Raw genomic sequence first — 15,964 nt, 5'->3', positions numbered from 1 at the left:
ATGATACATTAATGCTGAAATAGACTTCTGCTTAGAATCAAAATGAAAACAAGCTGTATGTTTCAGAGTGTATTGTTATTGGATGTTGTATCCGGGTCTGTGTTAAATAAAAATAGTAGCCTGATTATCTTTGGTTTTATCACAATATTGGTATTTAAAGTATCATAAAATTAATTATCTTCTTTTAAGCGTTTGTAAAGATACTAGGCTATTGTTATACTATATATATATATATATATATATTACATTATACCATAATATTAGATTTATTTTTATTTTTAATTCATTATTAGTTTCAATATTGCCATATATAACACCATTTAATAACTTATCATATTAAGGCAAACATTTCTTCATACATTATTTTATTATTATGTATTATGAATATTATTGGAAAGAGCAACAATGTTTTGGCCCTTCAGGATGAATGGTAGCCTACTTTAATTTTTTTCTAAATATAGCATAAGAAACTTCAATTTTGGAATGAATTTCCAGAAAGGACAACGAAAGATGCAGGTAATTAACAAATTTTCCTTTGAACTGAAAAACAGTTTGCTTACATTTTCCTTTTTCACTTGTATTTAATTAATTTATTTGTTTTATTGGTAACACTTTACAATAAGGTGTCATTAGTTAATGTATTAACTAACATGAACAATGCATTTACTACACTATTTATTAATCTTTGTTAATGTTAATTAATGAAAATACAGTTGTTCATTGTTTATTCATGTTAGTTCACAGTGCATTGACTAATGTTAACAAACACAACTTGGGGTTTTAATAATGCATTTAAATGAACCGAAATGAACATTAAGTAAGATTAATAAATGCTGTAGAAGTATTGTCCATTCTTAGTTCATGTTTACTAATGCGGTTAAATAATTTTAACTAATGAATCTTATCGTAAACTGTTACCGAATTTTTTTTAATTAATTTTTTTATTTTATTTTTTAATGTGAACAATATTTCTTCTTGCATTTAGCCTAGGTGTAGCTACTATTTATTAATTAATGATTGAATGAAGCGTAGCCTACTCGTCGTCCATGAGCCACAAGGTGATTTGCACAATCAGAATGTTTCTGGTTAAAAATGATTTAATTTTAAAAAGCAAGGGAAATTTGCAGCATAGCAATAAACGTTTTTTTTTTTTTTTTTTTTTTTTTTATCAATTGCGTCATAATACGCGGCTCATGTGGGAATGCTGAAGGAATTCTGCTGGAGAGCGCATGCTGCTCATTGTGGAAACTGAAAGCGAAATGCTCTACATGTAAACAGTGCCCTGTAACAATGAGGAATTACCACCCGCTCCAGTAGTCATCACCTTACACAAGCGGTTTGATGATATCACCCTAAACAAGATCTTACAGCTGTTTTTAAATTGTGTTTTAATTTTTTTTTTTTGCGAATAGGCTAAACAGAAAACAGAACAAAAGAGGCTACAGATAACGTCTTTATAACGTAAATAATAGGCTATTAAAAAATAATAATTATATTAATTTGTCTCGTATTGACATCACACTTCTTATGATGTCATTGCGTCTAGTGATAGTGGATGAAAGTCCCAGTCTGACTCTCTCTCTGTGTTTTCAAGGTGAGAAGAAGAACGCCCACCAGGACAAAGAGAAGCACGTGATTATTTCATTTTCTCCTTCTGAAACTTCCAATTGTAATACCTCTGGGCTTCCCGCACTGTCACCTGCTGAAGGGAATGCAAATTTAGGGTAATTTCTTCGGAGAACATCATATAAAGCCAGAGCCTTTGCCATAAAATAGTATCCATATCCTAGTAATCATATCGTTTGAATAGTAGCTCTGCTCTCTAGCTGTCAATACAAAACCACAATGAGAACTGTTTTGTATTTGTTGTGGATTGTCATGTCTCCATCTATATTTGCAGAATCATCTGAGGAGAAAACAACTATTCAACTTTTGCGTGCACTGGTGAGACTCTATCTATCTATCTATCTATCTATCTATCTATCTATCTATCTATCTATCTATCTATCTATCTATCTATCTATCTATCTATCTATCTATCTATCTGTCTATCTGTCTATCTGTCTATCTGTCTGTCTGTCTATCTATCTATATTATATGTGTAAAAAATGTTACGCACTCTACAATAGTGTGCTATGGATCATTAATCTATTAATAAATATTTACTATAGATTAGAGTAAAATTGCTAGATTAATAATTTAACAAGGCATCACGAATTAGCAAACAATTTTACATAATCTAGGTTCATTTTAAATGACAAAGATACTGCTATTCATTGTTCATTCATTTTATTAATGTTAATTCATTCAACAACTTCAATGTTAAAATGTTAACAATGTATTAGTGTAGCCTAAATATTAGGATTATAATGGTGCCTAGAGTTTTAAGTGTTACTTTATTAAAAATATATTGTTCACTGTTCATTAAACTTAATGGTTTAATATTGACAACAGCGTGGCCGCAATATAATAATAATATAATAGCCTGTGTGTATTTAATGGCTAAAAAAAGTCAACGTTTTCTCTCTCTCTCTCTCTCTCTAAGGGCCATAAAGCATGTCCGGCTGAGGTGGAAAAAGCGATGTCTGATCGGTTCACGAGTCTTCCCAAAAAGGTAGGCAGCAATATAAAAATACAGGACACAGAAATGTTGCATCCTGCAGATCTATATCTTCCTGCGGAGTTTTAATTGCAGCCTCGCTCAAATGTAACTGCTTGCTTTCAAGTGATTTTAAATAAGATGATTTGCTCAAGTGTGCCATTCAGTCACTCTGCAGTGAGCTTGATCTCCGGAAATATTGAGCAATGTTTATTTGACAATGCATGTTTGATCTTTTTTCTCTTGTGGACAGAAAGAAGAAATATCTCAAGCACTGAGGATATCATATAAGTCTACCTTTGAGCTCTTCAAGAAGAATAGAACCCACTGCCACTGGAAACTCAATGCATTCCAAGATCTAATGGAACACCTCAACAAGCTAAGACAAGCTGAATCACATTTCGTAAGTCAGAAGTTGCATGGGCCGAGTCAGAATTCACTTTCATTATTTACAGTTTTGGATGTTAATCGTTGTCGTTAATATCTAGGTCCCGGTGATGAGCTCTGAACTTGAGAGGTTGGTCGAAGACTTCAAGAAGCTCGATCAGATTCTCACACAGCAGGTGAACGATACGGAAAACGAAAAAGTTTAGAATGTGTTCATACCTTCATAATTTAAATGTGCATTGATTAACTGTGTGACTTTTCTTTCCGGCAGAATTTTAGCTGCTGCGCGTGGGAAACTGTGCGCCACGACATCCTGGTCGTCATGGACCACTTCAGAAGAATGACGAGACCCAGAAGAAGACACTTTTAATAGCCTACACTGCATGCCATAAATCAAATGTTGTCCATTATTTATTTATACGCTGATTTTATAGTTTTTATTTTGCAATTTTCCATTGAAGTCGATATGGTCAAATGAATCAATGAATTTCCAGATGTGAAGCTTTATTAACGGCTCTAGGTTTATGCTATTTATAAACACATTTATTAGAGAATAACTCATTTAGACCACACTAAAATGTTTACAATATGCGAACTTTTATTGTCCACTGTTTATCCGGGAATGTGCTATTATTAATATGAAGGAATGTTTCGTTTACATGTTGATTGTAACATACAATGGATGTCAAAATGTCTTTCTAAATGTGTGGACACGTGTATTTGTCACTTGACCAATGTTGACAAAAAATAAAATATTTAAATATATAAAATATTTTTCAGAGTGGGTTTATTTACATGTATATATTTTGTATAGACATTATAGGTTACTGGGAGAAAAAAAATATGAACATGAAAATTTAGTCATGAGGGGTAAAAAAAACACATATCTATATTTATAGCTTATCTAAGATCTAAAAACTGTAACTTGAATGCAATGTAAGTCGCTTTGGATAAAAGCGTCTGCTAAATGCATAAATGCATATTTAAAATGCTATTTGCTTCCCTACAATAATTTAAGCAATGAACAAGATAAAATAAATAAAGTAGCCTAAAGAAGAAAAAAACAGTTTATTGCCTATTTATTATTGTTGCTCAAATATTGTTTATATTTCTTTGGGCTCTGACCTGAAACAATATTCGACAGAAAAGGTCGAGGCGACAGCTGTGGTCGAAAGACATCAAACACAGGTATCGATGTGAACAATGAAACCCGGAGCCCACTCTCACGCAAAGGTTTTCTCCCGTAAAACTTTCTATAATTCCTTCATCTTTAGTACTGTCTGCTGTAAACACTTTCTTCGCTGTTACTTTTGTTCCGTGTCTCAAACTGCGATCAAAACATTAAACCTCTTTTAATCCGCGTCACTTCATTGCGGCTCTTCATATAAACCATACTGATAATCTTGCCATGGTGCAACATCTGTATTTAAAAAAACAAACAGAAATACACTGAACATGAAGATCCATATCAGATTTTATTAATCTATGTGAGTGCAAGAAGTCTTGTTTTAAAGTAATAGACACTTTAACTTTATTTGTTTTATTAAAATTGCACGCCTAAAAATTATGACTATTTTGAAATTGTCATACCATTTCATCCGTGCCATTTAGATTCAAGCTGGTCATTAGTTGGTTTATTATTATTATTTATTATTATTTTTAGTCAAGTCAAGTCACCTTTATTTATATAAAGCGCTTTTAACAATAGTACAGATTGAGTGTCAATGTATAATAATAAGATTAAACACTCAATTTTCAGTTAAAGGCATTTCATTATTGAATTCCAGTGATGTCATTGTTTAGCTCAGTTTAGTTTAAATCTGTGAAATCAAATTGATGATAATCGCTAGAAATTAAGTGTCCCTAACTGAGCAAGTCAGAGGTGACAGTGGCAAGGAACCAAAACTCCCTCTGTGACAGAATGGAGAAAACAACCTTGGGAGAAACCAGGCTCAGTTCTCCTCTGGCCAGGATATTATTGTTTTAATTAAAATTTTAAATGTATTATATTTTTATATTGTTGCAATTTCTAACAATACTAGTATTATATAGTTAGGTATTTTATTATATTTTTAGTTATTTTGTTTTATTTTTAGTTTAGGCAGAGTGTGTCTGCCTCCCTAACAGTGTTAGGTATAGATTGTTCCAGAGTTTGGGTGCTAAATAGGAAAAGGATCTCGAAATTAGCTCGAAATTAGCTAGGCTACCCCTGTTCCTGATATAGCTATAAAGCATAACCTGTATTAATTTTTAATAATATATTATTTTCTAAGAAAATTATACTAAATATTTTAACCACCACAACAACAACTATAATAATAATAATAATAATAATGACAATTAATTTGTACCAAAAAATATGGTAACACTATATTAAGGTGTAGCCTACATGTTACACGTTACACTTACTATTATAATAACAATAGATTATGCACAAGTGCATGCAAGTAACCCCATATAGTAAGTACATGTAGTTAATTAATATTACTCAGTACTTAAATGTATAATTACACTGTAACAAGGACACCTTAAAATAAAGTGTAGCCGCCTATCCAAAAATATTTGTAAAAATATATGCTGGAAGTAAATATTATTTTGCTAAACTGATGGTCAATGCAGCTCATTTTTCTTGTGTAGTGACGAATGATGAGAAAATGAATTTCACTCCACCATGAGAAAGCTGCGGTGAAATCCAGTGAGAGCTCTTTTACGAGGTTGCGTCAGCACGTTGCGTAAAGGCATTACGTCTCAAACAGAAAGTGTTTTTCTGGACACGCAACCCGCAGGTATAACCCCCTTCTTGTTTAGAAACATCAGCTTGAAATACTTTGGAATCAGGTAATTATTTGAGCCGTGGGATTGCTTTAATTTAAACTGAGGATGCTAATAACATTAATTTGTGTATTACATGTCATGTTGTGTGCGTTTTGCGCTGGTGTGTAGTAGGCTCAACTAAAGACGATTAAAGAATAAGCTATAACTAATATATTCTTCTCACTTCTTTTCTAAGTACTAAATATATTGCTTTTAAAAGTATTTTTATTATTAATAGCAGACCAGATGATATATTTTGTATAGAAGTCTATTCGCCTGAACACAACTAGAAAGTGAAAGTAAGCCGGAGAGCACCGACCTGCTGCGTTTTCCCTTTCCATACTTCCGAATAAAATCCAGCATACTCCACCATGTCCCTGCAACATTCTCTCGAGCCACACAGTAGAAAGCTACTGCACGCATACAAAGATGAAACAAACTCAAATGTGGACGTATATCTTTGTGATATTTGTAACTCTGCAGAGCCAGTGCTCCGCTTGCAGATGGCTGGGCCGGTATTGGACGGTGAGCGCCGAATCTCTGAGTCTGCTTGGGGAAATGGTAAGTAGCCTACACTTTTAAAGCTTCATTAATTATTAGTAAATGTTCATCAGAAGACATTAGATTGCTGCGCAATATACACCCACAGCCATTTTCTGCAAGGACTCTCGATTTGCCTATATATTTAGGATATACAACAGATTTATTGTTTTTGTAATGTCTAGTTGTTAATTCAACCTTAGACTACAGAATGATTCACGACTATTTGTAATATATCGCAATAAACGTATTTATTGAGGGATGCTGTCACTTTTAGTCTGATGCGTTAAAAAAAACTGTAAAAGTGTCCATCATTATGTTACAGCATCTTTGCTTCTAGCCATTTATTCACACTAATTCTCAGTTTTCTTTATTAGTAATTCATTGACAAAGTGCAGTGAACTAATCAATGTTATCAATCAGTTTGATTAAAATTATTTAAGTCAAGATTTCATTTTTTTTGTACATTGATGTTTTTAAAATTTTAGTAAAATGTCTTAAGAAAGTTTTGGTGCATATGGATGAACAGCTAAATATGCAGGAACATATCAGAACTTACAAATGACTCTGTTTTATAGGGTGGACAATATCCTCAGAATATCAGGGTGCATTTTCCGGGACCCCTGTATAACTTGATGGACAAAGCTGAGGTTTGTAAACATTTCTCTGTGATCAAACATTTCATTACATAAATAAAACGTATGCTATCAAAATAAATAGGCAAAAATGAGATAATAATTTCATTATGTGAAAATCATATACAGCACAACGGTCTTTGTGTGGGGCCAGTTACCTAAACACAGCATTATGTCTCCTTACAGGTGGAGGACCAGGTGAAGTTTCTTGTCTTGACCTTAGATCATATCATCAAGCTCATGGATGCCTCAGAGCACATGAATTCAGTGAAATGGAACCCAAAGACAGTGGAATATTTCCTAAAAGTCCTGCACAGGCAGTCATCTGAGCTTAAAGAATGCGTAAGTCTTGTCTGAAAGTATTTGTGCTTATTCTGATAAACTGATTTCAGAATTCCATTCTATGAATTACATATAATCCTATATTATCATCAAAGGGATTGTCTTAATAGTAATAGACCATGAATTTAGATTGAATGATTCCACTCAAAACTGTTAAGACATTAATCATGTTGATGTTCAGATCAAAAGCCTAACTTAATAAGAGCAATTCAATAAATGTGTTATATGAAATGTAAAAATTATGTTTTGTTATTTTATCATTCATGTTATTTTTTCTCATTGTTTATATTTTGTTTACATTTTATCAGGTGGCCCAATACCAAAAGCCATTGCAAAAGGAGTCTTACAAGATGAGGATAAAAAGGCACTTTGGGAATTTGAAGAAGATTTTAAAGAAAGAAGTAAGTTTGATTGCATAATATAATATCACAGCTTGTTACATTGTTTGTATGTGTTTCTTTAATTTGTTGACTGATTTCTGTAATCAGCTTTATTTTTCTTAGTGCCTTAAGAGGCATGTTGTATTTGCACTTCTGCGATGTTAATGTTACTTTGTAAAGAGTAAAGGGAATTATTTTCTTGCATATAAAATGCAAAGTCAGTGATAGATGTTCCTCTTGTGTTTTAAGAAATATAGTGCTCAAGCATGGGAACAAATCCGGAGTGCTGTGAGAAGCCACCTTCAGAGGATGGACATCATCGCGAACAATGCTAAATTAAGATTCTCCTAAGAGTTTAAGAGACAATAATGACAGAAAAATGTCTGATTGTGACACATTCCATAGAAGAAGAAAAAAAAGTTACAAAAACTGCCTTACAAACAAATATACTGAAAAAAAAGAATGTTATAAATGTATTTGTGTATTTGTATTTAATTGCAGTGAATGTAGCCTAGAAGTCGCTTATATTGACCAATGGGTAGTGCTTTAATACAGAGTTTACCTTATGTGTTTCCTATGAAAACTGGAAGTTATCAGATCAAAAAAAGTTAATTACATTTCTTACAAATACCTGTGAAAACTTTTCTTTTTGGTTTAGGTGAGAATAAGCCTCTTTGCCTAAACTATACATTTTGCAAACTAAATGAAAAAACATGCTATGCATTTCCGATCATGTGTTAATTGTCAGTCAGCCAGTATGTTGTGATGCACATGCATGTTGGGTATGTTTCATATTTGTTTAAAGTATATTTAAATCGATTTATATATCTTTGTGCACAATTTTTATATCTCAGTATATTTATTGTTTTCATATTTAATATTATTTATAGTTATTTATTTGCTACAATTGTCATACAATGTTTTGTACTTTCAAATAAAAATGATTTATTGAAACTGCTTGAGGTTTTTACCATTGTTTACCAAATACTTTGAACTTCCACACTCCAATAGAGTTTACAATTCCTTGAAGCCTATTTACTTCGTCTACGGTTTTGAACATGTTCTTTGTGAAAAGTAAAGAAGTTTTTTTTTTTTTTGGTTATGCTTTATTTTGGTGTCCTTGTTACGGTGTAATTATATATTTAAGTACCGATTGGAATAATATTAATTAACTACATGTACTTATGGTTAGGGTTAGGATTAGGGGTTGGCTTAGGGTTACTTGCATGTGATTATGCATAATTTATTGTTATAATAATAGTAAATACATGTAACAATGACACCTTAGAATTAAGTGTAACCTTTTAAAATTCTTATTTACAGATATTTCTGTAATGCAAATGCGTCACTATAATGGATATCACAAAGAGGCTCTTCTCGAAGGGGGCGCCAAAGTCATATCTGGGACGTTACATTTCGTGAGACACAAAGAAAAGATGGGGGGGGGGGGGTCTCTGTTTTTGTCAATACAGTTAAAGTAAAAAACATCTGAAACATCTTTTATTTTCCACAGAAGAAATGAAATCACGCTGGAACGAAATAAGCACTGTAGTAAAAGGATGACTGAATTTACATTTTTGAGTGAACTTTAAATTCAAGCTGTCGAGATATAAATAAAAACGCAATTAAAATGGCATAACAATGTAGCCTAACTAAAAGCACCATCACTAGCGCATATATTAAATATTAAACTCTGCCCTTAAAATTATTTTTATATATTATTTTAGAAAATAATTTTTTTTTAGAAAGAAAATTATTTATTTATTAAGAAATAAAGATTAAACAATTACATTCTCCCGCTAAAACTCTTAAAACTATATTTCGTGACACAACAACATATTTCTAACACGTCGTGAAAAATGCTGCAACTGAAGTGATAGCCTACAAACGGTGAAACGGTTCCGTGAAATCTCATTGCTGGAAAGACCTCTCAGCCAATCAGATTATAGGAAAATCTCTGATAACAACAGTCGTCATTAGCAATACAGAATAAACATCTGGGTATTTAAGGCCCGAGCTTCTTTCAGTCACACTGCAGCTCACTTTGGTTCGTTTCATTCAAACTTGACTGCGATCATCTTGCTCCAGTTATCCACTGTTAACGAAACCAGAGGACTTCAGCGGGTAGGCCAGGCCTACAGTAATTATTGAAGTGTTTGTGTTCAGCAATCGTTGCTACAACAATTGTTTTTACACTGTAATGAATTTAAGTTTAAGTGTTAAAATTTATTTGGATTTAAGACCATAAAGAGGTAAGATTTTTAAACACTTTATTCTCAAATAACATTTTATGTCCTCCTTAGTGATAAGAGTAAATATGCGTCTTGTCTGAACTTTTGGGCTCAAAAAGAACAGTTCCTGACAAAGAACTAATTAAGAGCTAATTAATACCTCAACTCAAAAATGTAATTATTTATCGCACAATAATCCTTCTTAGGGGCTGGATGTAGCCTAAATTATAGCCTACCTTACTTAGTTGATTTGGCGGTGTGGTTCTGTTCACACACACACACACACACACACATGTTGGTTTTTGTGGTTTATGGGGACTCTCCATAGGCGTAATGGTTTTTATACTGAACAAACTGTGTGTGCTATTGCCCTACACCAACCCTACACCTAAACTTAGCCCTCACAGGAGACTTTGTGCATTTTTAGATTTTCAATAAAACACCATTTAGTATGGTTGGATCCAGATCCAACTCCTCCCACCTGCCTATACCTAAACCTACCCATCTCCACCCCCTGATCCCTAAACCCACCCCATCTCCACCCCTAAACCTACCAATCTCCACCCCCTAGATGTGGATCCAACCACGCCCCCTGGATGTTGTGGACTGCAGCAAGCCCTACTTGGGTTCGGCTGACCTCGAACAAGGGCGTGTTTATGCAAATGTTGGGGGCGTAGTGATCCCGACTGTTGTGTTACAGTCGGTGTTATGTTCTGATTTGCCTGTTTTTCAGTGGTCTTTTTTAATCACGAGATTTACATAAGGAGGAGGATACGATGGTGTTTGAGGCTCACGGTATGTAACTTCCATGTACAGAACTGTTATTATTTAACTATACCAAGATAAAGACAGTTTTTCATTCTATGACACCTTTAAGGTCTCAGTGGTTGCTGCTGTCCTGCTGATTTCACTTCTATTAAAAGAGAGTCTGAGATCTCTTTATGTCATCAGTGAGGTGAGTGTATTTGGAACAGTGTATCCATAATATTTAAATCTATATTTTTTTCTTTTTTCTTTTTCAACCCCTTCGCCTGGTTATGATTTCTTCTAAACATTTGTTTATCTAGAAAAAGGTTCAAAAAGGGACCCATGAGGGTCATTAATGCACCTTTAAGTCAAGGTTCCAATTAGAACTTTTTCAAAAATATAAAAAAATGAACCTTTAAGGTTCCCCCACAGTTGCAATCTCCAGGAACCTCAAAAGGTTCATTTTTGAACCTTTTCTTTTAAGAGTGTGGGTGATGTTTTGCCCCTGACATGATGCATGGGCGGGTGCACTGTCATGATAAATCTGCTAATCACCAGTTGCCCACATCTGCGGCTATTTTAATCTTATTGCATCTCTATTTTGAGAGAGAAAGAATAAGCTTCCTCAAAGAGAAAGCTCAAAGTGCTTTCTATGCCATGAAAAGATCAATTAAAATTGACATCCCAATCCAAATCTGGCTCAAACTTTTCAAAGCAGTAATTGAAACAATTGCATTATATGGCAGTGAGGTGTGGGGTCCATCTATAAAATCTGACTTTGTAAATTGAGAAAAACTTCCAATTGAAACTCTAGATTTTTGCAAAAGAATAGGCCTACTCAAAGTCCAAAGAAAAACACCAAACAATGGATGCAGGGCAGAATTAGGCCAATACCCTCTCCTTCTAAACATTCAAAAAAGAGCCCTGAAATTCTGGAAACACCTAAAAACAAGCGACCCCAGCACATACCATTATAAAGCCCTAAAACACCAAGAGCTGAACCCCACAAAGAGTCCCCTTCTTCAGCTGGTGCTGAGACTGACAGAGATCAGCCAGCCTCAGGACTCACACACACTCTCAACCATTCGGCCCACACAGATCATCAACTCCGAGAAAAACAAGTACCCATTGGACAAACACCATCAAAAACCAACACAAATTAGAGTGTTATATACAGAGTGTTATATAACAAAAGCATACAAAATATGCTTTTGTACAATAAAGCTAACTGAATTGAATTGAATCGAGAGAGAGAGAGAGAGAGAGAGAGACTACCTTAATGATTTAGCGCGTCCTCCATAAAAGTAATGTTGTGGTAATATCCTAATATCCTTTAATTTTTTAAGGGTAGTGTACTACCCGTTTGAGTTTTGAGGGGGAGGGGAGGTTAACATTTTTGATTAAAGATTACAAAGGCACATGAATTTAAAAATATATATATAATGAAGTGCAAGGATCAATTATTTATAATAAACACTACAGTATTCCATTAAAAATTTTGAATTTTCCATTTTGATTTCATGCCGACTTTAAGCCCCTGTATAGTTCTTTAAAGGTGCTCTAACTCTCTCTTTATCTTAGTTTAGTTGGGGAAAGGGTTAAAAAACAACATTAAAATACAGAGTATTTCCTGAAGATAACTTGGTTCTCAACCTTTTTGTCCTCAAGGCAAAAAAAAAAAAAAAAGGAAATATTCCACGGCCTTAACACATGACTATTTGACCTCAGAAAAGTATAAAATTGCTTTAACACCGCTTTTGCCATTGTAGTAGAGTCCCATAGCATGGAGTGGAGTAACATATCTAAAATCTAAGAAGGAGCACTTATAATGTATAAAGCACCATTTGAAAAACTTAAACTGATTCCCTTATGATTAGAGCCAATTAACAATTTTAGTGCGATTTAGCACCATTTATCATATTAGTTATCCACTGGTTCAAATTTACAACTGTGTTTGCCGAGTAAAAATATGGGTCGATTTTTGCATTGCACCTGAACAAAAACAGCAGACGAGCTTAACAGAAAATGCCATTGAAAGACAATCTGAAGACAATCATTTCCTTTCAGAGATAGGCCAACATTCGAAACGCTCATATTTATTTAGTGAAATCATAGACTTTTGTAGTTTAATCGTCACATTACCATTCTTGTCTGTACGGTAGGCCAACCACCTGATTCAGAAGATTTCAGCAATCTTTATTTCTTTCATAATTTTATTGTTCGACTCATACAATAGACTCAACTGTTATGTAATTCCATGATGATGATGATGATGCATTTAAAGGATTTAAAAAAAAAAAATCAGTTAGTCTTGGTCTCAGTTCCATAATGATGCATATAAAGATACTCCCTTTGTTATTTTTCCACAAATAGGCTACTTGACAGCAGAGGCTAAATGAATATAGGCCTAAAGCCTAATTTCAGGTAATTGCGCTTACGTGAATAGTGATGAAGACGGAATATTCCGCTATTAATGATGACGGAGCGGGTATTATTATAGCGCGCACTCATTATTAGTTATGAGTGGAACATAACCTGCAACACGCGCTGAATCGACAGAACTGAATTCATAGAGCGCGAGGACCCGGGGAGTACACACGCTCGTGTGGTTTGTGGGTGTGGGAAGTGAACTGTGGTGAGGCGCTGGTAGTTATGATTCGCTTATGATGCTGGTGCAACACCTCGAATGGGAGCTTCGCTTTCCAACTGTCTGAGAAAACGATATTCTCTTATCAATTTTATGAAAGAGAAAAAAATTCAACCGTTCATTCATAGAAAGAATTGGGACTTGCCCAGCAGCTTATTTCGAGTTGCGAGTGAAAAGTGAAAATAAATTGGGCGCACGTACTACCCTGCGGTCTCCTGATGATGATGACAGATCCTGACCAGTGTTTAATCAATGTAATGAAAATAGCGTCATTTATAGTTACATCATTTAGCCATTCAGCCGAGAACGCGCTCTTCTCTTATTTGCTTCATTTTTTTCTTCTTCAATGTGAAACTCGTGAACTTTCTCCCATTATACGGGTTTTGTGACCCATAAGAAATATCCAAAGTATACAAAATTCTAATTAATTGTTTCTTATAAGATAGGCTTCTTAAGATGATTTAGTTATAAGGACAACAGTAGTGTTGTATATAGCATGTTCTACCAGAAAAGACAATGTTAGACGCATTATGTAACAAAAAAAAAAAAAAAAGTGCAATATATAAGAATCAAAATATGGCATTTATTTTAAAGAAATAAAGCATAATCACACTTTTCCCTCAAAGAATATGAAACAATTGAAATAATGTTCCAAATAAAAGGTCATGGACACTTTCTGGCTGTCAAACTTTGTTCATAGATAATATGATGAACTTCTGTTGCGACTGACCAGCTTTTCTCAATTCTGAGATTTAGTTTGATATTTTATATTTTGTGACCAGCGAAATTAGAGATAGATAGATAGATAGATAGATAGATAGATAGATAGATAGATAGATAGATAGATATAGACCACATCCTCATTAACCACAGCAAAGGCGAGAGAGACGCAGAGGGAAACAAAGCGAGTGTGGTTTACAAAAAAATCCAGTACATTTGTTCTTTCCATTCATCACTCAGTTATAGTATAAAACGGACCATTAGCATCCATGTCTTCAGCAATATCAGGAGATTTTCAAGAGGTTTCATCACCGTTTGTTACCGAGTGTTATTTTACAGCACTTTTAATTTTTGACTTTGAGCATAATTTTTCTGATCTCGTTGCTTTCTTTTCTCACACGAATACAATGGCACTTTGGAAATTTATCGCTTTGTTGTGCCCATTTCTTTTTTTCACCCAAATTTGTTCAATGCCAACAAAATGCATCATGCGGCGGGATCTCGTAAGAAAAACTCACAGACTACTTGAGAATATGGTAAGTAATTTTTTTCGGTTGCTTTTCATTCCTTTACCTGTTGAACATATTAAACTATATCTTAACCTATGTTGTGTCTTTCCTTATAGGGAGGTCTTTTTCCTCGTGAATGCTTAAAAGAAAACGTCAAAATAACCTTCCCGACATCTGCACTGCTATCAAATGACTCCAATCAGGTGAACTATAACACATCAAGACATGCATTTTAGATTGTCTAAATGTTTCTGTTGATTACTAGGCTACTTAACCCAGAATGACGACCGGGAATAATGTTTTCTATGTTATATGTTTAATTTACAGAACATTGGTGTAGCAAAGGCAGTGTATAAAATCATGGAGCACATCAACTACCTGTTTGCTAACGATAGTCATCCAGAATCCTGGAACCATGGGAAAGTGGAGGATTTCCAAAGCATCGTTTTTCGTTTAACTGGCGAGCACCAATGTGTAAGGGCATAATATATTTTTAATAGAATTTCACAGATAAATATATGAACATGCCTGTAAGAGCTGATAAAATGTAAAAACTTGAATGCAATGTAAGTCGCTTTGGATAAAAGCGTCTGCTAAATGCATAAATGTAAATGTAATCGTCTCACATTTCTCACCCGTGTGGATCATTGGGCGAAAGCAGCGACCCGTGGATGATTTTCCCACAAGAGAAGATGCACTGAAAACCTATTTTGATAAACTGGCCACTCTCCTCAGAAACAAGGTACACCAGACCTCATTGTTCAGCATGCATAAAATATGGTTTACAAATCACTCTAACAATATATTGTCATTCAAGCCCATAGAGGCTATTAATAATTGCTGTCTTTTTTTCTTTTCTCCTTCAGGACTACAGTGTCTGCGCATGGGAGGTGGTTCGAAAGGAGCTCCTGCATGTTCTTAAATTCACGCTTGCACTTGAATCATTCAGTTAAATTATTCTGAGTAGTTTTCCGTAGATTATTTATTTATTTATTTATTTATTTATTTATTTATTTATTTATGTATTTGTTTAATTATTTATTTATTTATTTATCCGATTGATACATTTGTGTAATTATGATCATGTAAGATGATTATGCTGAACACTCAATAAAACTAAAGACACTTAAGTTCATATCTCTGAGTATAACTTACTAGCAGTGAATTACAAGCGAGTTTTATCCCATGTGGCAAAATGTATTTTTACAAAAACGGACAGAAATATCATGTTTCACACTTACACAGCTATATATTCTCTAGGCCTACCTTTACATGTTTTTGCCCTTCTTTGTATATTTTTAAAAAAAATATAATGTATTTTTAAAGCATTTAAAAATCAGCAAGGAACGTGCTTCACACTCGATGCTGCATTTTCAGACCAGGGACAGTGTTGCGCACGCATTTCCCCAAGAG

At 34.0% G+C, this 15,964-nt stretch overlaps 2 protein-coding genes across 2 annotated transcripts; both read left to right on the top strand.

Moving 5' to 3' along the window:
- The first annotated feature begins 5,737 nt into the window (after positions 1–5,737).
- Positions 5,738–8,654, top strand: ifnphi1 (interferon phi 1). Its single transcript, XM_079386220.1, has 6 exons — positions 5,738–5,772; positions 6,284–6,361; positions 6,919–6,990; positions 7,162–7,317; positions 7,626–7,718; positions 7,947–8,654. Exons 2-6 carry the CDS (start codon positions 6,359–6,361, stop codon positions 8,046–8,048), a joined length of 426 nt encoding a protein of 141 aa, XP_079242346.1. The 5' UTR covers positions 5,738–5,772; positions 6,284–6,358; the 3' UTR covers positions 8,049–8,654.
- Positions 8,655–14,530: 5,876 nt separating this feature from the next.
- On the top strand, positions 14,531–15,504 carry ifnphi2 (interferon phi 2; the record flags this gene model as incomplete). Its single annotated transcript, XM_079399669.1, has 5 exons — positions 14,531–14,578; positions 14,668–14,754; positions 14,879–15,025; positions 15,210–15,293; positions 15,418–15,504. 5 exons carry the CDS (start codon positions 14,531–14,533, stop codon positions 15,502–15,504), a joined length of 453 nt encoding a protein of 150 aa, XP_079255795.1.
- Positions 15,505–15,964: the final 460 nt, after the last annotated feature.

Source organism: Barbus barbus, assembly GCF_936440315.1.
Source record: "Barbus barbus genome assembly, chromosome: 3".
In the NCBI taxonomy this organism is placed as follows: domain Eukaryota; kingdom Metazoa; phylum Chordata; class Actinopteri; order Cypriniformes; family Cyprinidae; genus Barbus; species Barbus barbus.
The sequence above is the reverse complement of the archived record's forward strand: the minus strand, read 5'-3'. Positions and strand labels throughout refer to the sequence as shown.

What these genes read in the sequence shown, in the direction of transcription:
- ifnphi1 (XM_079386220.1), top strand. An exon ending in CATCTGAGCTTAAAGAATGC is followed by an intron (nt 7,318 to 7,625) that starts GTAAGTCTTGTC and finishes ACATTTTATCAG; the next exon opens with GTGGCCCAATACCAAAAGCC. An exon ending in AGAAGATTTTAAAGAAAGAA is followed by an intron (nt 7,719 to 7,946) that starts GTAAGTTTGATT and finishes TTGTGTTTTAAG; the next exon opens with AAATATAGTGCTCAAGCATG.